At 38.2% G+C, this 20,381-nt stretch overlaps 1 protein-coding gene across 2 annotated transcripts in view; it reads left to right on the top strand.

The window, feature by feature from the left end:
• NT5C2 (5'-nucleotidase, cytosolic II) overlaps nucleotides 1-15,592 on the top strand; it is a 123,079-nt gene extending 107,487 nt beyond the window's left edge. The window contains exons 6-18 of one of the 2 annotated variants that reach the window (XM_037805076.1): nucleotides 3,592-3,683; nucleotides 3,824-3,881; nucleotides 4,944-5,037; nucleotides 5,668-5,721; nucleotides 7,529-7,612; nucleotides 8,659-8,700; nucleotides 10,418-10,525; nucleotides 10,799-10,865; nucleotides 11,539-11,709; nucleotides 13,163-13,214; nucleotides 13,330-13,390; nucleotides 13,542-13,718; nucleotides 14,238-15,592. In XM_037805076.1, the coding sequence (XP_037661004.1) occupies nucleotides 3,592-3,683; nucleotides 3,824-3,881; nucleotides 4,944-5,037; nucleotides 5,668-5,721; nucleotides 7,529-7,612; nucleotides 8,659-8,700; nucleotides 10,418-10,525; nucleotides 10,799-10,865; nucleotides 11,539-11,709; nucleotides 13,163-13,214; nucleotides 13,330-13,390; nucleotides 13,542-13,718; nucleotides 14,238-14,477 (1,300 nt within the window). In that variant the 3' untranslated portion in view covers nucleotides 14,478-15,592. The remainder of the gene's footprint in view (nucleotides 1-3,591; nucleotides 3,684-3,823; nucleotides 3,882-4,943; nucleotides 5,038-5,667; nucleotides 5,722-7,528; nucleotides 7,613-8,658; nucleotides 8,701-10,417; nucleotides 10,526-10,798; nucleotides 10,866-11,538; nucleotides 11,710-13,162; nucleotides 13,215-13,329; nucleotides 13,391-13,541; nucleotides 13,719-14,237) is intronic. The other variant, XM_037805077.1, reaches the window with a different exon arrangement.
• The last annotated feature ends 4,789 nt before the right edge of the window (nucleotides 15,593-20,381 follow it).

The following is a 20,381-nucleotide window of genomic DNA, read 5'->3' on the forward strand; positions in this document are numbered from 1 at the left end:
CTAGAGTAACCAAAGCTATTTAATATGTGTATATTATCACTTTAATTCAGTAATCACAATGAAGATGAATCAGAGTTTTAATTATCATCTGAGAAGGGATTTTTGTATTTGGGGGAAAGGGTATGCAGACAAGAAAGGGAAGAGAAGTTCTGTAGATCAGTACTACTATCAAATTTGCTAACTCAATATCCACAGACCTCCTCACTTACCCCAAATAAGCCAATAAAGTTTCCAAATAGTTCTTTTGGAAATAGTTAATAGTGCTTCAAAAATAAATCATTTGTTAGTAAATGCAGAATCATTCAAATATCACTTAGCATTGTGCAGTCTTAGGAGTTAAAAGGAAAAGCCAATGAAGAAGAAAAGACAGGATGGAGGGGAAGGGAGAAAGAGTTTTTGAAGTATCGTGGTGGGAAAGACTGTAAGTGAAGTTAGGGCTTCATCACGCATCACCTCACATGTCTTGCTAATATGTGGGAACCTCATTTTTTGGCTTTTAAAGTTTTAAAACAGGGAAATATTGAAGCCAAATCTTTATCCTGTGGGCCACAGAAAGTTAGCAGCAATCTGGTTGAAAATTTCCCTAATGCCTAGCCTACCATTCCTTCTTTTATGATAAATTACCTCCACTTGAATTGATTTTTATTCTAAATATATAGTAGCAGGATTAGGCAATTTAAACAAAATGTAGTTGCTATCTATATTTATAAGTCTCAGTTTGAACTGCCTAACAAGTAACTGTTAACCATCCATATGTAAAGGAATTGCTCCTTAATGATAGAAAGAATAGGAAAGTATATTACATCTGAGGATATGTCTTAGTAAACCTGAGGGAGTATGTTGTTACTATTCCCTCCCACCTTACTTTTCATTATAAAAAAAAATTTACAAGGCTAGAAGATGAGAAAATCTACAGAGTAATTATTTACCCGGAACTCTTATTTCAGAAGGGTGACTGAGACAGGGAGCTAATGTGATTTTATATTCCTAACTGGAATTCGTGCCATTTGTAGTTAACAAACCCAGGCAGGAATTTACCCAATTAACTTTCAGCATTAACTTTAAATTTGGTTTCCTTTATTTAGATTCATTAAATCTCCATGTATTTCCTGTGAGAACTGTGTATTTTTATATTTCAGCCTTTGTCCCTATTGTTTTCTCTGTAACATTTTTATTATTGATTATCCTGTTCCTTTTCTTGAAGCATTTCATTTCACTCTCCAAAGTTCTCATCTGTCTTTAATAACCTCTGTCCTTTTTAGTGACTTTTTCTCTTCTAAACCCCAAATGTTCTCCACGGTTCTATTCTCAGTCTCTTCTCTTTCTTCTGCATACCTTGAATGAACTCATCTATGCTAATAGTTTTCTTGACTTCATCTATTACTGTGTTTAGATGATTTCAATTATTTTCAAGTTTGAATCTCTGTTTCAAGTTCTTGACCTGTATTTCTAGTTAGCTGCTTAAAATCTCTTGTTTACTTCAAGCTTAGTGTATCCAATATAGAAGTCTTCTTGGACCTGCTTTTTAGCCAGTTTTCATATTTCTGTTAAGGTACCACCAACCTCTCAGAGACATCTTAGTGTGAACATTATCATCTTTGAGTCTTATTCCCTTATCTGATAAATCCAATCAGTTGCCTGGTCTTGATCATTTTACCTTAGCATTCTCTATTGAATACGTATTTTCCTTTAATTTCCTTTGCCACCACTTTAGGTCAGGCCTACTGTTCTCAACTGGAGTACTTCAGTAACCACCTGATTTCCCAGTTCTTTGTTCCTGTATCAATTAGCTTTTGCTTCATGACAAATTACGCTGAAACACAGTGGCTTAAAACAATCTATTTTTTTAATTGTTTTTATTTAATTCAGAATCCTGAGAGTCAGTTGGGTAATTCTAGGGTTGCTTAGCTGATCACTCTGGGTTCTTTAATGTATCTGTCATCAGCTGGTAGGTCAGCTGGCAGCTAATCTTAAATGGCCTTGCTCACATCTGACAGTCTTGGCAGACTGTTGGCTGGGGCGCCTCATTTCTCCCTTGTAGCCTTTTATCTTCCAACAGGCTGTCTTCGTCTCATTCACACAGTGGTCTCAGGGTTCAAAGTGCAGAAAGAGAAGGCATGTGTTTTCCTAATCTCTGCTTGGATCCCATTTGCCACCTTTTTTTTTTTTTAATTCATTTTTATTGAGATATATTCACATACCATGCAGTCACACAGAACAAAGCATACATTCAGTTGTTTACAGTACTATTGTATAGTTGTGCATTCATCACCAAAATTAATTTTTGACATTTTCATCACCACACACACAAAAATAATAAGAATAAAAATAAAAAATGAAAAAGAGCAATTAAAGTAAAAAAAGAACACTGGGTGACTTTCCGCCCCACCCCCCTGCCCATTTTTCTACTTATCCATCCATAAACAAGAAAAAGGGGAGTGTGGTCCTTATGGCTTTCCCAATCAATTGTCATCCCTCATAAGCTACATTTTTATACAATCATCTTCAAGATTCATGGGTTCTGGGTTGTAGTTTGATAGTTTCAGGTATTTACTGCTAGCTTTTGCAATTCATTAGAACCTAAAAAGTATTGTGCGTAAGAGTGCCCACCAGAGTGACCTCTCGGCTCCTTTTGGAATCTCTCTGCCACTGAAGTTTATTTCATTTCTTTTCACATCCCCCTTTTGGTCAAGAAGATGTTCTCCGTCCCACGATGCCGGGTCTACATTCCTCCCCGGGAGTCATATTCCATGTTGCCAGGGAGACTCACTCCCCTGGGTGTCAGATCTCACATAGTGGGGAGGGCAGTGATTTCACCTTTCAAGTTGGCTGAGCTAGAGAGGGAGGGCCACATCTGAGCAACAAAGAGGCATTTGGGAGGAATTTGCCACTTTTTAAACCTATACTCAGAGGATGGAGAAATACTCACTCCCTTGTTGGGAAGAATTCGTGGCCAGTTTTACAATACATCACATTTTCTTTCTCCAGTTTGTCCTACAACTAGGCACTAATTTTGTCTTTTTATTAAATATTTTTACAAGTCAGCTCTGATGATTTTATCCCTCTGCTTAAAAACTGTCAGGGTTATGTACTTGTCCCTGATGAAGTATAAGGACAATAGTGTGATCTGCTTCAACCTATATTTCTAGCTTTATTTTTCTCTGCTCCCCTTTCTGTAGACAAATTGGACTAGTTCCTCAACTGATCTACCTCATACACTACCACTTTCATGAATCCATTTTAGATTTTCCTCTCTCACATTCTCTCCTCTCTACCTGTCAAGTTGAAATGGTCTTCCCTTCCTCAGTTTTCTCATAGCTTTCTGTTCCTTTCTTGTGGTAGTGATATATATTTTTTAACCTTTTATAATCGTCTGTGTCTGTGACTCATCTCCCATATCAGACTGCAAACTTGATGAAGGCTGGAACCTGAGCTTGTTCATTTCATAGCTACCCCAACATGTAATATTTGGAACCCTGCTTGCACACAGCCACTAAAATATTTGAAAGAAGTTTTGAATAATGAATATATTCCATAGTTATAATAAGTATTTGAATATCAGCTTGTTTGTTTTTTTTTATTTTCTTTCAGACCAGAAACTAGAGAGCAGTATCCAAATAAATTTATCCAACGAGATGACACTGAAAGATTTTACATTCTGAACACACTATTCAACCTACCAGGTAAACTCATTCTATCCTTATATATACTGATACTTTCCCTTCTTTTCATGACCATTGTCTTTGCTCAAGGGAGGTAAAGAAATAAGTTTGAATTATTTTGTCTGTTGCTTATGAATGAATATCTATTCTTCATTTTTCAGAGACCTACCTGTTGGCTTGCCTGGTAGATTTTTTTACTAATTGTCCTAGATATACCAGGTATGTATATACTATAATTTTCTGTTCCCAATTGATTTTTAAATTAATGTACAGGGTTTTAGAGAACTGGCCATTGCAGGTCTTTTCTGCTTTTCTGAAGTGAATTTAGTGCTAGTGAGAGATGCCACATTGCCAGCCTGAGAGATGGGACAGCACCAGCAGCTCCATGCAGGCTTTCACCTCCCACACGGCCCCTCTCCTTGCCAGTGTGCTGCAGCCATGTTTGGAAGGGACCACTTCTGATTGGCTTCTCCTGGGAATGAAGACGGCCAGCAGAGGTGCTAATTGTGACAACTGAGTGGGAGGTTTGTGTGATGATTATCTGTCCAAGCAGAATTACACTAAAACCCCCAACTCATTTCACAGCAGCTACCCAGGAGCCATTCAGGGATGGTAATTTAGTTTCATTCCCAGGCCCAGGAAGATTTGATTGAGGAATAAATACCAGTTATTTTCCCTGACGTAAAATTTTGATTAAGTCTCGAACAACTTATCCTTTCCTTTTGAGAGGGGTGGGGTGGGGATTATACAGCCAGTGCTGTAAATTCAACCATATAAGCCTGAGATTGCTAACTTCTTTATCCTCTTTAAGTCTTAGCCACTTCAAGGCATTAAATTTGGTGGAGAGCTGAGTCACTAGGCTAAATAGAAAGTGGGCAATACCTTTGTACCTAGGCATGATGTAAGAAGAAAAATCAGGGTGGAGAAAACCTAAATTACCAATTTTTAAGTTTTAAATGTTTCTTCATTGGGAACCTCTTTCTAAAAAGTGATAGATAAAAAAAAAAAAAGAACCTGATATATTTAGAACTTTTGGCCTTTCAACTTCCATTTAATACATTCTTCTCTCACTTTGTATTCAAAATTACCGTATTCCATTGAAAACTATGGCCACTTCTGGTAGCCAGAAATGGATTTTCATTAGGGAGTAATTATTTACCTAATCAACCACAGCCTTTACCCATGTGATATGGAACCTTTGGGCCCCCTGGGCAATTTTTTATATTCATTCTCTTTACCTTTTTTTGGATTCCCTATCACATTCTTTTCATTTTTCTGCAGCTGCGAAACAGGATTTAAAGATGGGGACCTCTTCATGTCATACCGGAGTATGTTCCAAGATGTAAGAGATGCTGTTGACTGGGTTCATTACAAGGTACTTAGAAACTGCTTCTTCACCTGCTCACACCCTGGCATGTGTTTTCTGATATTAACTTTCCAAGCACAAGTGGAGCAGAATTTTTCCTGTTTTTTTTTTTGTTTTGTTTTGTTTTTTAAAGATTTTCCCCTAGTGGTAGACCTCTAGAATACATTTGTTCTAGTCTGTCCTGCTCTCAGCAGTAATGCTGATAACCTCTCCTCAAGGGAGGTGCTCAGCTTCTAGATCTTATCTCAGTTTGCATTTCCCAAACTACTCAGAGGAGATTTTAGTGTTTCAGATTATACTTACGGTACCCTTTGTGGGTGATTATAATCTATTTGTTTTGTCCAAATATTTCCCACTTGACTATAAACATTAATACTAAATTTGCATTTACTGTAATCTATGCTGAATAAAATATGAAATGCTATTTAATTTCTGATTTAAAATAGAAATAGCTTTATATTTTGAGACAAATCTTGGAGGCAGAGTTGAAGCAAATCATACCTGCCAATTTTTCCTGGCCCCCCGCTCTACTTTTCTATTTTGGTAAATGCTTAAGTGCATTCGGATTGATAGTAGACAGAATGTCTCTTAAAAACTAAATGCAAATAACTGATTGTCTTGTTTTCTTCTTCCCCGTAGGGCTCCCTTAAGGAAAAGACAGTTGAAAATCTTGAGAAGTATGTAGTAAAAGATGTAAGTAATAAAGGGGAAAGTAGACCTGCATGATAGCTTATTTTATCTAATGGGAAAATGAATAATACACCTGTTTATAAGGAAATTGATGAAAGAAGATACTTCTTTGTCTTGGCATAGTATGTAATCACCAAGTGTTTCCAGTCAGATCATAGATCCTAGTATGATTTTTCCTGGTTTTTTGTTTTTTGTTTTTTTTTTGTAGGCAGGCACAAAGACCCAGTTATTTCACTTGTCCTTATAGTTCTAATTATAATAATAGCAGCTAGACTGTTTACTATGTGCATATCACCACGCTAAGCGATGTCCATGCACTTTCCCATTTAATCTTCCTGGATGTGAGGCGATCTGGCTGCAACATCCGTCACCCCCTTGATCACCAGGGTTGATTGGGCTGATCTGGGTGGGTAGGTGGGTGTCCCCTTCCTCCCTCACTGCTCCATGTGCGTCCTTCCCAAAGCTGCATGCTCGGTCAAAGAGGACGGCCTTCCCTGCTAGAGGAGGACTGTTCTTAGGTCAATAGTGTGTGAGTAGCTGTGCCTCCCTGCTAGAATCTCCAAACAAGCCTTCAAGGTCCATTTAATCTTCCTTATAACCCTGACTTAGGTATTATTGTTACCTCTGTTTTATAGATGAAGATACTGAGGAATAGAGGGACTAAAAAACTTACCCAGCATCACTCAGTAAATAGTAAAGCCAGGATTCAAATTATAATCACTGTACTAGATCATCTAGAAAATGACATGCATGCATGTGATTACTTAAAATGTCCTTAGCATATCAACAGGGAATAATGAGGAAAGCTTTAAAATGCCTTTAAGGCATTAGTGGAAAAATGATGAAATTAAAAAAATATATCTGTAGTTGATAGTATGGTACCAATGTTAATTTCTTAGTTTTAGATAATTGCATTGTTATGTAAGATGTAAATATTAGGGGGAGCTATAAGAGTATATGGGCCCTCTCTGTACCATTTTTACAACTTGTAGTAGGTCTAAAATATTTTCAAAATAAAAACACACATACACACCCAGCCCTGAAATGAGATATTATTTTCCTACAGCGTTAAAGTAGCAGAACACAGTATTTTCAAAGCACTTTGATAAAGAATTCCTGTTGTTTTCAGTTTTCATGCCTATCATGCCTCCTCACCCCCAGTTATTTCATGGAAAAAAACAAAAAAACAAAAAACACTGAGCACTGAGGCAGAAGAGGGCTCCAGGAGAGTTTGAGTGAAGGAACCTGTTTAATGTGGGAGAAGGAAAACCTGTTTTTCTTTCCAGGCACATCAGGAGTTAGAATTTCCTCATTTATCTGCAGGTGGCTCTGGGCATTTCTAGGTTGCAGCCTATATGTGTCATTTCATTCTGCAAAGTGCTTTATTAAAACCAAAATATACACAATGCAGCCTTATCCAATAATCTTCATGGAGAGTATTTTGCTGGTGATGTTTAAAATCAGTTTCTCCTGATCTCTAGCACACCTAACTTTCATACTTCAAGAGATTACAAGGTAATTTAAACTCTTTCCTAAGGGCATACATAATGGGGAAGGTAGAGATATATTGTTAACAACTATATTATCATCTATATATATCATTTAATATCCAAATCTATACAATATTTACTGTGTCTATAACATAAATACTTTTTTTATGCATAATGAGAATGTGAGATTTTAAATGCAAAATTCTGAAATAAACCCTTACAGGATATCATCATTGGTTTCCTAGTCCATAACTACCCCAAAGGGTAAATGTAAAATATTTGTGTTTTAGTGTTTCTTTCATCATCATATTACATTTCAGGGAAAACTGCCTTTGCTTCTGAGCCGGATGAAGGAAGTAGGGAAAGTATTTCTTGCCACCAACAGTGACTATAAATATACAGATGTAAGTGCTTAATATTCATTTTGTCTGTTTATGCAGAGGAATGATTGGCCTAAAGAATGCTGATGATGTAATGAGTAAGGTAGTTTTATCAAGTGAGGGAAGAGTGACAAAAGCAAACATATATAGGATAAAGGCTACACCAGAGTGGTCCTCAAATTTTTCTAAGTATTTGTAGAACTTCTTCCTTTTGACTATTTTCCCTAATTACAGTTGGCTTCTTAAAGGTTTTTAAATTGGGGTTAAAACATTTGTGCTGATTAAAATCACTTCTGTGTCTTTTGGAGCACGGTTTATATAAACCTGAGGAGTCATTTTTTTTTAATTTGCCCATACCCTTTATTGAGTCTGTGTACGTTCTGTTTCTGCTGTTCCAACCCCTAGGAATAGATAATGCAAAGATAGTTTAACCCTTAACCATCAAAATTTACTACCTCAACTTAGTTTTTATTTTATTTTGCATGATTAAAGCATGTGGAAATACTTTAACTTCATCTTACTTTTGCAAAGCAATTACCAGTTTATAGTACTAGCAAGAAGCTCAGCCCTCTCCAATCCTCTTTATGTAAGACCTTGATTTAGAAACCTGGTTGTCTTGGAGTAACCTGCCTTACAAAGCCTGTAGTTGATTGGCTTTGTTGGTCTGGGGACAAGACCAAGGTGATTTGTTGTTTCCATGTGAGTCATTAGTTTCCTCTGTGTCCTCACTTCAGAATCCCAGAATGCCCTCTTATCTCTACATGTATTTTTCAGGCCACTAGGAGAACTGGATAGGGGGATATATGGATGAATCTATAGAAAACATCTCAAAGAGTGTATGTCCTACTGAAAATGTCAGAAGTGTTGTGTTTTGTGTTGTTTTGTTTTTGGTATGCTGAAGTATTAATTTCTGACTTACACTACCATGATTTCATAAATTTTTGAGGAAACAATAATGTGTTGAACCTTGTATTGAAAAAGACATTTTATGAAAAACTTGATTTTTTTTAAATGTTGTATGTCTTGCAGAAGTATATATGGACCTTATGTTGGATTTTTTTTTTCCCCAGAAAATTATGACTTACCTGTTTGATTTCCCACATGGCCCCAAGGTACTATATGTAACTTAATAGACCATTGCTTTAGTAACAATGAATGCATTTAATCATCGTGGAATATTAAGGGGAAGGACTTGGTCAGGACCTATCCAGAAAATGTCCTACCCATTTTAAGCATACTGTCTAATCTTCATTAACTTTAGAAATAATCCAAGAGCTAGTAGAATTTAAAATCACTACAATTTGAATACTTAGTAAACAGAAATAAAAAGGATATTCATGGTGTATTTAGTGGAGATGGGATCAGAATAATTTATGCCCAAGTTGTTATAAGTAGAAATGTTAAGTTTGCATGCAATAAAAGGAATTTTTCAGGTTGAAGAAGATCTCTGATTGAAGAAACAGAAAATTTGAATGTGTATATTCTTGGCAACTTCTAGAGTCTGCCATTTGTTATTGCTGAGTTTTATGCCAGGAGAACTGTTAACCTTGGTATTTAGCAGAGAAGACTTCATTGCAGGATGGCCACACTTGGATTTTATTAAAACTTGTTGCTACTTTGTTGCACATTTGTGGGATTTTAGTCCTAAATTTCTGTGAATAGGTGTCAGCAAATCCTTGTTTTGAGAGCATCCAAAAGCATGGTGTGCAGTGCTCTTCCACTTGGTCTTAAAAGTTGAATGCAATGGTTTCATCTCAGGCTGGAAATAATTTTAATGGGTATAACTTCTTAGTGCTCTGATTAGTTTGCAATATGAGCCAAAGGCCAAATTATCTACCAAGAGCCATCGTTCTGCAAACATAACCTGTAAAATTTTCTGATCATTCCATGTTAGTTTGTACACTTTAGGTTTGATGTTCCATCTACCTCTGTTCCAGTTTGCTAATGCTGCCATTATGCAAAACACCAGAAATGGATTGGCTTTTATAAGGGGGGTTTATTTGGTTACAGAGTTACAGTCTGAAGGCCATAAAGTGTCCAAGGTAAGGCATAGGGTACAGTCACTGAAGGATGGCCATTAGCATCTGGAAAACCTCTGTTAGCTGGGAAGGCACATGGCTGGCATCTGCTTGCTCCCAGGTTGTGTTTCAAAATGGCGTTCTCCAAAATGTTGCTCTTGGGGCGTTTTGACCTCTCTTAGCTGCAGCTCCTCTTCAAAATGTCACTCTCAGTTGCTCTGAGCTCCTTCTGTTTGTCAGCTTTTTTATATGGCTCCAGTGATTTAATTCAGACCCACCTTGAATGGGTGGGGTAACACCTCCATGGACATTATCCAATCAAAAGTCGTGCCCACAGTTGATTGAGTTACATCTCTATGGAAACACACAATCAAAGGAGTCCAACCTCATCAACACTGATATGTCAGCCCCTACAAGACTGCATTAAAGATAATGGCATTTTGGGGGACATAATACATCCAGACCAGCACAACCTCTTTCTTAATCTGTCCTTCAGGTATTGATTTGCTTCTCTCCCTACTCACTTGAGCCTCTTTAAGCACATTTCAGTGTGTGTATACTTTGTTTCATGTATTAAATTGCTGTGAAATGTTACTGTAATTCAATAGTAGATGAAATGATTAAAGAAAAATTATTAGTCATTTTTTACATCTTGCTTATTTCCAAAGGATGTGGCTTATAATAAAAGTTTTTTATAAAATACTGATATTTTCTGACTATACTAAGTGTTTCTACATTCCTTGCACCTGAGTGACATTAAATATTAAAGTAAGGAATGATGTTTCAGCTTTTGCCATTTCTCCTTCACCAGCCTGGGAGCTCCCATCGACCATGGCAGTCCTATTTTGACTTGATCCTGGTGGATGCACGGAAACCACTATTTTTTGGAGAAGGCACAGTATTACGCCAAGTGGATACTGTAAGTCCAAAGGATGATCTGTCTGTTAGCATGCTGTCCTTCATGTTTCTCTTTTCCACACTCCTACTCCCCCTAAGGAAACAGGTTATTTTTAACTTATGAGCTACTTATCTCTTTGAAATTAGGAGTTTTGGTTTTTAATTGAGGTAGCCAAAAAAAAAAAACTCATTCAAAAGGGTAAGTGCCATTCACTTGGCTGGCTGGCTAAATAATTTTAGGGAGAGACTGCAATAGAATGATAAGTATTACAAAGTCCATATTCTCTTCACACAGAAAACTGGAAAGCTGAAAATTGGTACCTACACAGGTCCCCTGCAGTATGGCATTGTCTACTCAGGAGGTGAGTTTGCTCAGACTCACTGTGAAAGCTTTGGTGTCCTGTCACAGTGCCTCATTTTACTCATAATTATTCTAAAAATATCTACTGAAGGTAAATATTTCAGTTACCTACTAATGCAGTGGGTGTCAGGGAGAAAATGTTTGAGAAAATGTTGGTATTCCTAAGAATCTTTGATTTCCCCCTTCCTCTCAAGCCTATTTGAAGCCTTTTCTCAGTGTCCTAGAATCCTTTGGGGGAGGTTCTTAAGGGGTTTTCGAGGAACATCTGTGGATACAGATACATATTATGATGGAGTTAGAAACTGTTGAGCAAAACCATCATGATGGCAGATCCATGGTGGGAAATGCTGTTACGTGCAGGGGTCCTCATCTCAAAAGTTCAGAAATGTAGTACTGTCGCTCTTGGACTTGGTAGTCAGGAGTGCCCTGGTCAGCACAGTGGAGCGGAAGGCATTGTCTTAGAGGCAATAAAAAATTACACACACACACACACACACACACACACACATAAAATAGTGGGTCTTTGCATTTAAGAGAGCTGAGCCCCTTTTCCAGTCTGTCCTTCACACCTTCTTAAGAATAAAATTATCAGTGTAGTAATTAATGGTTATGGTACTTGCAACACTGACTTTAATATGGAGACATTTTTCTCATTGTTCATTCCATTGTTTCAGGTTCATCTGATACAATCTGTGATCTGTTGGGAGCCAAGGGCAAGGACATTTTGTATATTGGAGATCACATTTTTGGGGACATTTTAAAATCAAAGAAACGGCAAGGGTGGCGAACTTTCTTGGTGATCCCTGAACTTGCACAGGAACTGCATGTCTGGACTGACAAGAGTTGTAAGGAACCATGACTCTTATTTTATAACCCTTTGACATAGCTAATTTACATCTAAATGGCCAGTTTTGAATCAGACCCCCTTGATGAGCTATCACTTTGTATGCAGAGCATCAGAGGTGGTCAAAATATGGGTCCTGAATTTTAGATACCTCCTTCCCAGTTGAATAGCCAACTTAGTCACAGAACTCCAGAATCTGAAGAGATAGTTTCTCTTGTTCAGCCTTATTCTTGAATCCCTTCAAGGTTGAATACAGAATATTGCTATCATGAGTTATAGTACAGTAGCAACTAAAATGTGAACCTGGAGCTCCACTTCCCTTTAATCCCTTATTTCTCCAACCATGCCTAATAGTCTCAGACTCTTTGCCACCAGCCTAAATCTTTGATTCTGGGGCAGTGTCAGCTCTGAATGTTAATTGCCTCCTGGGTATTTTTCATTTGCTCTTCTGAGAAGTAGAGAATAAGGTGAAATTTTATTCGCTGTGCTCCATTGTATACACTGAACTGAGCTGTGGATCCAGTTAGGGAGAGATGTTCGGCACACAGTGCTCCATCCAGCCCTAGAGAGCCTCGTCCGGACTCTGGAAACACAGCCTGCCTGGGTGGGAATCCTGGCTCTACCATGTAATCTCTGCATACCTGTGGGCAAGTTACTGAGCCACCCCTGTACCTTAGTTTCCTCAAATGTAAAATGGGGATAAAGTTGATGAGAATTAACTGAGGTAATACATGTATAAAGATAATAGATGTGACAACCCTTCTCAACTAGGGTGCTTCATCTGAGCCACAGGTTACAGAAAATATTGGAGTGACTCTACTCAATTCTCCCAAAGAGGGTAGATAGAAGGAAAGTTAGTTTATTTACATAAACTACATTAGGGCTTTATTCCAAGTTGAGAAAAGCTCAAATAGAAAGCATGTAGTTGAGGTTGGCTGTTACTGTTGGTTGTACTCATCACTGGGATTTTGTGGCTGGTGTTTCATCCATGCTTTCAACTTTTCACCTGTAAAGTTTTTAGAAATCTAGTAAATTTGACTCTACTATTTACTGGACCTGTGATTCTGGACAAGTGTCGTATTCTTATTTCTTCATTTGAAAACAGGACTGTTAACACTTGCTTTATAGACCACACCTGAGATGGGGTATGAGTTGGTACTCTCTAAGCTCAGAAGCAGCATACAGCTGGAAGGGAGGGAGTTGTGAACAGGCTGTTAGCGGGGAAGTTAACTGCTCCCTGCTGCCTATCACACCACTTTCCAAGCAGGGTGGCAGTGGGTTTTCCTGAAAGGGAAGGAGATCATTTTATATACTCCTCTTTGGCATAATGCCAAGCTTTACTTTGGTTTTATCGGTAGCCTTTCAGTTTAGTTTCAGCAGCAGTTAAAAACTGCATACTTTATGTAAAACATTTTATTGAAAACATTTTCCTTTTCCTTCCAAACCTGAACTAGCACTTTTTGAGGAACTTCAAAGCTTGGATATTTTCTTGGCTGAACTCTACAAGTAAGTTTCCTATTCCAAAAATTTCTCCCTAAAAACTTATCTCCTTGGCAATCACCTAGGTGTAAGATGTGTCCTTGCTAGAGGTTTTCACTGGCGTGTTTTGTTTTGTCTCCAGGCACCTTGACAGCAGCAGCAACGAGCGTCCAGACATTAGTTCCATCCAGAGACGTATTAAGGTATCCAGAGGGGACTGGGGAGAAAACTTGGAAAGTAAATTTAATTTGGATGATCTTTATCTTTCTAATTTTATACAGGGACTAGAACAAACTTGGAATTCACTAAATATTTATTGAATGAGCTGAGACTCAATGTTGTTCTTTGTTTTAGAAAGTAACTCATGACATGGACATGTGCTATGGGATGATGGGAAGCCTGTTTCGCAGTGGCTCCCGGCAGACCCTCTTTGCCAGCCAGGTGATGCGTTATGCAGATCTCTATGCAGCATCTTTCATCAATCTGCTGTATTACCCATTCAGCTACCTCTTCAGAGCTGCCCATGTCTTGGTAAGTTATTGAAGCCTCAGACTATTATTTACAGTTAAGATCTGCCAACCAGCTTTGTGGGATGACACAGGAGACGGTTTGGAGCATTTCCTTCTAATGTGCAGAGCCTATGAGCAGGATATATAGTTGTTTGAGAAAGTGTGATCAACACAGAATGTTACAGAGTTTAACCTTCATCTTCTGATATCACAAATTGAGAGAAATGTGGTTATCATATTCCTAAGTTCTGATACTGATCTAGGGCTGTTTTTGCTGTGGAATAGGAACTATGAATTCCTCCTCTCCTATCTTAATCCAGTTTCAGGCTGTAGTAAAGGATCCGAACACCATTTTGGGGGGGATGGAGGGATTGGGAAGAGGGATAAGCAGCTTTAGGTACCTCTATGATATTTAAGTATCTAACTTGGCTTGACCCTTGTGGTCCAATGTAGACAAAACTTTGCTAACAGAGAGCTTAGGATTTAGGAAGCAGCTACCTTTTTGTTTTGCCTGTTTTCTGAGCCTCTGGCTTTGTTCTAGATGCCTCATGAATCGACAGTGGAGCACACACATGTAGATATCAATGAGATGGAGTCCCCTCTTGCTACCCGGAACCGTACATCAGTAGACTTCAAAGACACCGACTACAAGCGGCACCAGTTGACACGATCTATTAGTGAGATTAAACCTCCCAACCTCTTCCCACTGGCCCCTCAGGAAATTACACACTGTCATGATGAAGATGATGATGAAGAGGAGGAGGAGGAAGAGGAAGAATAAGGAGGAAAACCGAAACTCTGAGCACACATTAAACACGTTCTGGCAGGATCACAGGAGCAAAAGATGTTCATGTTTGGGTTCTAGTGGGGGAAGGGGGACTCCATCAAAGGTACATCTGGAAAAATTCTGAAGACTTTAAAATATCCTTATCATAGATTCTTGTTTTAGTTTTGTGTATCTGCACTCCTTGCAGATGGTTTAAAACTAATCAAGTCTGTATTTGGAGAAAGTAAGGGAAAGTCAGGCTGAACTACATGCAGATGGTTCCCAACATGGCTTTTGCCTTGACTCTTTGTCTTTTTTCATCATCAGTGCATCTTGGTGTATCTGTATACACTAAGGGTGGTAAAGGGTCTTGGGATGGAGCAAGGAAGATGATGGGGAGAAAAGACCTGAAGATGCTGTAATGTTACAAACTGTGCACATTACAAACTGTGTTGTTACTCCAAAATCCAGCTTTTTCATTGCATTACACAGTATTGTGTAAGAGTAGAGAAATATATTATTTCCATTATGAAGTGTGGTCTTCTGTTGCAGTCAGGTTTCCCTTTTCAAGGCTGTTCTGTTCTGTCAGTGGCTTTGCAGGAGTGTTCTCCATTGGCTGCTGGGCTGGGCAGCAGGGGATTTTAGGAGGCAAAATACTTCATCTGTACCTGTGTTGATGGCACAAATGCTTAGTAGTTATCCAAAAAAGTAATCTTCTTCTTACCTGTAATAAATCTAAAGAAAGAATTTAGTTGAAAGAGAAGAAAAAAGGACGTTCCAGAAAAGGGGGAACCCCTTCTTAGATTACTGCATAACTGAGTAGAATCTACTAGTGTGGGCCACACAGTGGAGGCTGATTGCTGTATTTCAAAATTGAGCATTACTAGAGCAGAGGACACAATCAGTGTGAATAAACTCACTTCAGATCCCAAGTGAAAATCATTTCTTGTTTTGAACACTGTATACTTTAGGGTATTATAACTGCCTCATTTACAACATTTCTAACAATGTTGTAGACTCTTACCTTAAACTTCATATAGTTTCTTCCCTTATTACTGTCATTGGTCAATAGGAAACGGTAATGGTGGATTAGCTGCTCTAGAATTCAATAAAGTGTAACATTTCTAATACTGACTTTGACCCCTTCCTGTAGCAAAACTGTGATAGTCTCCAAATGAGGTGTCATCAATTTGACATCTCTTCAAATATACATTTTTAAAAATTCTAAATGTACCCAACATCCCTTTGGGTTACAAAAAAATTCAAGAATTGATGTGGTATAGCATGACTACTATATTTTGAGTGCTCCACAGGCCTCAATTTTTCCACAGAAAGCTTTTTGGTGTAGGACTATGAGGTAAGGCTTTTTAAAAAATCTTCATTCATATAGGTAGGGAACACAGCTCAAGAACAACTACTGCCCTGCCTTCTGTATATAGGCTTAAGGTTGTCATGCCAGGAAACATACATTCCAACTGGTATCTATTGGGAATATATGCTAAACTAAAGTAAATAGGTTAGAAATGCTTTTGCAAATAGCAATTTGATGCTGTCATTTAAAAATTCAGGGAATGTGTTTGTAGTCATCCTAATTCTCATTTCAAGATGGAAATGTTGCCCAGTCTGACATGGTCTTAAATTTTCTCAAAGCTAAATAAGCCAAATAAGTTCTAAGTGGCTTATTACAACTACAAAGTTAGAGTAGTATATTTTCATATTTTCCCTTTTACAGCAAGGACCAAAATGATTGCTTTGCTTTAATTTAACCACATTTTTTGAATCGTATCCAATTAAGAGTTTCTTGATTTAGCACTTGCCAGGTTACTGCAACCCTTTAACTGTTCTCTGGAGCTAGATGGCGCTGCTAGTTTTTGGTGGTGGTTCAAAGATTCTGTGGGGGAATGACACACTGTAGCATCTCAGGCCACCATCTTGATAAACTGGAAGTTGATGCATTTTTCACATCATGACTTTCTGGCAGTAGGGCCAAAGATTGACAGAGAAGCACACAGTTGGACTAAGGAATAATTCCACTGCTGGTCACAGCTTTCTCTAGGGCCACCAATACCGATGTTTAAAGAGCCAGGATTCCATGTAAGAAGCCTAAGACCTGCATATTAGTTAAAAGGGTATGCTGGGGAGTAAGTGGGCCAGGGGCAAGCACTCAGTGCAGCTGTGCAGGCATACCTCAGATTGCAGGTTCAGTTCCAGACTACTGCAAGAAACTGAATATTGTAATGAAGCAAGCCACAATTTTTTTGGTTTCCCAATGCATCTAAAAGTTACATTTACACATACTGTAGCTTATTAAGTATGCAATAGCATTGTGGCTTAAAAAAAAATGTACTTTAATTTAAAAAATACTTTTTTGCTAAAAATGTTAAACATCACCTGAGCATTCAGCAAGTCATTCTTTTTTTTGCTGGTGGAGGCTCTTGCCTCAATGTTGACAGCTGCTGACTACTCGGTGATGGGTGCTGAAGGTTGGGGTGGCTGTGGCAATTTCTTAAAATAAGACAATGAAGTCTGCTGCATCAATGGACTCTTCCTTTCATGAAAGATTTCTCTGAAGCATGTGAAACTGATAACATTTTCTCAACAGCAGAATTTCTTTCAAAATTGGAGTTAATCCTCAAATCCTGCTACTGCTTTTTCAACTAAATTTATGTAATATTCTAAATCCTTTGTTGTCATTTCAATGATATTCACGGCATCTTCACCAAAAGTAGATTCCATTTCAAGAAACCACCTTTGCTCATCTATAAGAAGCAACTCCTCATACATTATTTTATCATGAGATGGCAGCGATTCAGTCACTTTCTCAGGCTCCATTTAAGTCTTGAAACCCTCAGATCAACTTCTTCCAAACTCGTGTTCATGTTGATATTTTGACCTTTTCCCATAAATCATTAAAGTTCTTAATGGCATCTAGAATATTGAATCCTTTCCAGAAGGTTTTCAGTTGTCAATGAGCAGTAATATTTTGAAAAGGGCCTTTTTTTTCTGAGCAGTTGTCTCAACAGTGGACTTAAAATATTCAGTAAACCATGTTGTAAACAGATACCTGCCATCCAGGCTTTGTTCCATTTATAGAACCCAGGCAGAGTCAATTTGGCAGAATTCTTAAGGGCCCTAGGATTTTCAAAATGGTAAATGAACATTGGCTTCAACTTAAAAGTCACCAGCTGCATTAGCCCCTAAGAAGAGAATGACCATGTCCTTTGAAGCCAGACATGGACTTACATGAAAGCCCTAGGTGGCATTTTCTTCCAATAGAAGGCTGTGTTTCATCAATAATTATATTTGTCAGCTCTTCTGTACAACTTGCTGCCACTTCTACATCAGCACTTGCTGCTTCACCTTGCACTTTTATGTCATGGAGATGGCTTCTTTCCTAAAACCTCATGAACCAACCTCTGTTACCTTCAAACTTTTCTTCACCTCTCACCCTTCATGGAATTGAAAAGAGTTAGGGCCTTGCTCTGGATTAGGCTTTGGCTTAAGGGAATGTTGTGGCGGGTTTGATCTTCTATCTAGACTGCTAAAACTTCTTCCATATCAGCAATAAGGCTGAGGCTGTTTCACTTTCTTATCATTCATGTGTTCCCTGGAGTAGCACTTTTAATTTCCTTCAAGAACTTTTCCTTTGCATTCATAACCTGGTTAACTTTTGCACAAAGTGGCCTAGCTTTCGCCTACCCTGGTTTTCGACATGCCTTCCTCACTCAGCTTAAATCAAAAGCTAGAAATGATATAAAGTGAGAGACATGCAACTCTTCTTTTCACTTTAAAGGCCACTGTAGGGTTATTAGTTGGCCTAATTTCAATATTGTTGTGTCTCAGAGACTAGGGAGGCCTGAGGAGAGAGCGAGATGGGGGGACCAGCCGGTTGGTGGAGCAGTCAAAATGCACATTTATCGATTAAGTTCACTGTCTTATATGGGTGCAGTTCATGGCTCCCCAATTACAGTAGTAAACAAAGATCACTGATCACAGATCACCATAACAGATATAATAATGGAAAAGTTTGGAATATTGTGAGAATTACCAACACATGATACAAAGACACAAAGTGAGCACATGCTGTTGGAAAAATGGTGCCAACAGACTTACTTGACCTAGGGTTGCCACAAATCTTCAATTTGTGCAAAGCACAATAGAGAAGAGATGCTTGTAATTGGATTTGTTGAAACAAATTGTGAATGTCTCTGTTGCCAATAGATTAGGAAGCTGAACTTTTTCCTTTAAAAAAATTTTTTTTTAACCTGCTGAGTTTTAGGGTGTGAGAAGACATATCTGCCATTTCTTTTGAGAAATTTTTCCTGGGTATTTTGAAAACACCATTTATTTTCAGACTTGGTATAACACCAGGCAGGCCCCTTCTTGGATACCAGACAGAACTCCCAACATTATAGGATGTACTGACCAGTAAGAACCAGTAAGAACCCAGCAGCTGCCCAAAGGCATAGCAGGCCAGGTTTAACAGATGTCTCTGCAATAGAATTCGCCCAATACATTCATCTCAGCAAAGACAGTCAGATAAAGCTCTAAGGGTGTGTTTCAGGAAAGTTGTTAAAAGCCAAGGAAGTTTAGTATCCTATTTTTACCTCCTGAGATTTTTCTCCTACCTTAACCATAGCTCTGCTGAGACCTAAAATAATAGAAGGCAAGCCCTTCACACTGCCCTTTCTAAGATGCTTTTAGAAGTAGCTTTTAGTAGATCTAGAATAACAGAATTAGATTCTTAAATCATGTTAATGTTGTTAAGAAACCACTTACAGAAGCCATATACAGTTATCTGTCAGAATGATTTAAAAGTACTTTGTCCATGCTCAGCTATTTCTAAATCAGATTTATTTTTTTAAGAAATATTTTGTCAACAACTTTTAAGCCCTGCACTATTTCCAAGGCTGCCAGCGTATTTTAAAATACTCTGCTTTTACACCACAAATAGCCCAAGACAAACAACTGCATTTTTAAGTCTGCATTAGGGTAGGAATCTTGTCCACATTCCATGTCATGGAAGTTATTTAACCTCTCTTTGATGTTCGGGAAAATGGTAACACTGATCCAACTACTGCTGTACAGTTAATGGCCCAACTCCTCAAAGAAGGATGGAATCGTTCTTGACACAGTCATTGGGTTAGCAGTGGGTCACAATACTTATGTTCTGACAACATTCTTTCTTGGTAAATAGGGACATACAACAACTCTTGAAGTTTTTTCTCAAATGGAAAATTCCAAAAGATGCACAATTTTGGGATGCCCCAAGAATGAAAGCTCTACCAAGGAGCTACTTGCGCAGTCTTGAAAGTAGAAGAAAAATGATGCACCACTTCTAAGGAGCAGGGATGACATGTACACAAACAGAAGACAACCAGGCAACATCTAGTACCACACTGTCCCATCATGCAGCAATTCACACTGATCACTCACTGCTGAGTATCTAGGAATAGCAGAAAGTCAGTGATCCAAAAAGAGAGTAGGTTTATTTATAGAATGAATCAGGCAGCTTTTCTGTTCTTTGATCTGATGACTGTACAGTTTTCCCTGTACACAACAATCTGACTTGTTTCAACAAAAGCATGTAATTTCAAAAGTAAAAAATAACCAGTTTGGTCCCTCTGTGGAGCTTTAATAGAAAAAAATACTCTCAGTTGGACACAGCACTCTTCATATCAAGCTTACAGACTCTTGCTGCAACTCTTTTTTTCCCCAATTTAAAACAATGGCCAGGTTTTGCGCTGGTTCCTTTTATGTTTCTTCCCACAAGATACCTTTGCTCCATTTTTCGTAACTAGAGTAAAGGTAGATTAAACTAGATACAAATGCGTCTCCAAATGCTCTGCTCTCTGAGTTCCTCCCAAAGCCATGTCTAGCCAGGGCTATAGACAAGGCCTGAAAGTCTGGACAGAAAAA

The sequence above is a fragment of the Choloepus didactylus genome, chromosome 15 (assembly GCF_015220235.1).
Source record: "Choloepus didactylus isolate mChoDid1 chromosome 15, mChoDid1.pri, whole genome shotgun sequence".
Taxonomy (NCBI): domain Eukaryota; kingdom Metazoa; phylum Chordata; class Mammalia; order Pilosa; family Megalonychidae; genus Choloepus; species Choloepus didactylus.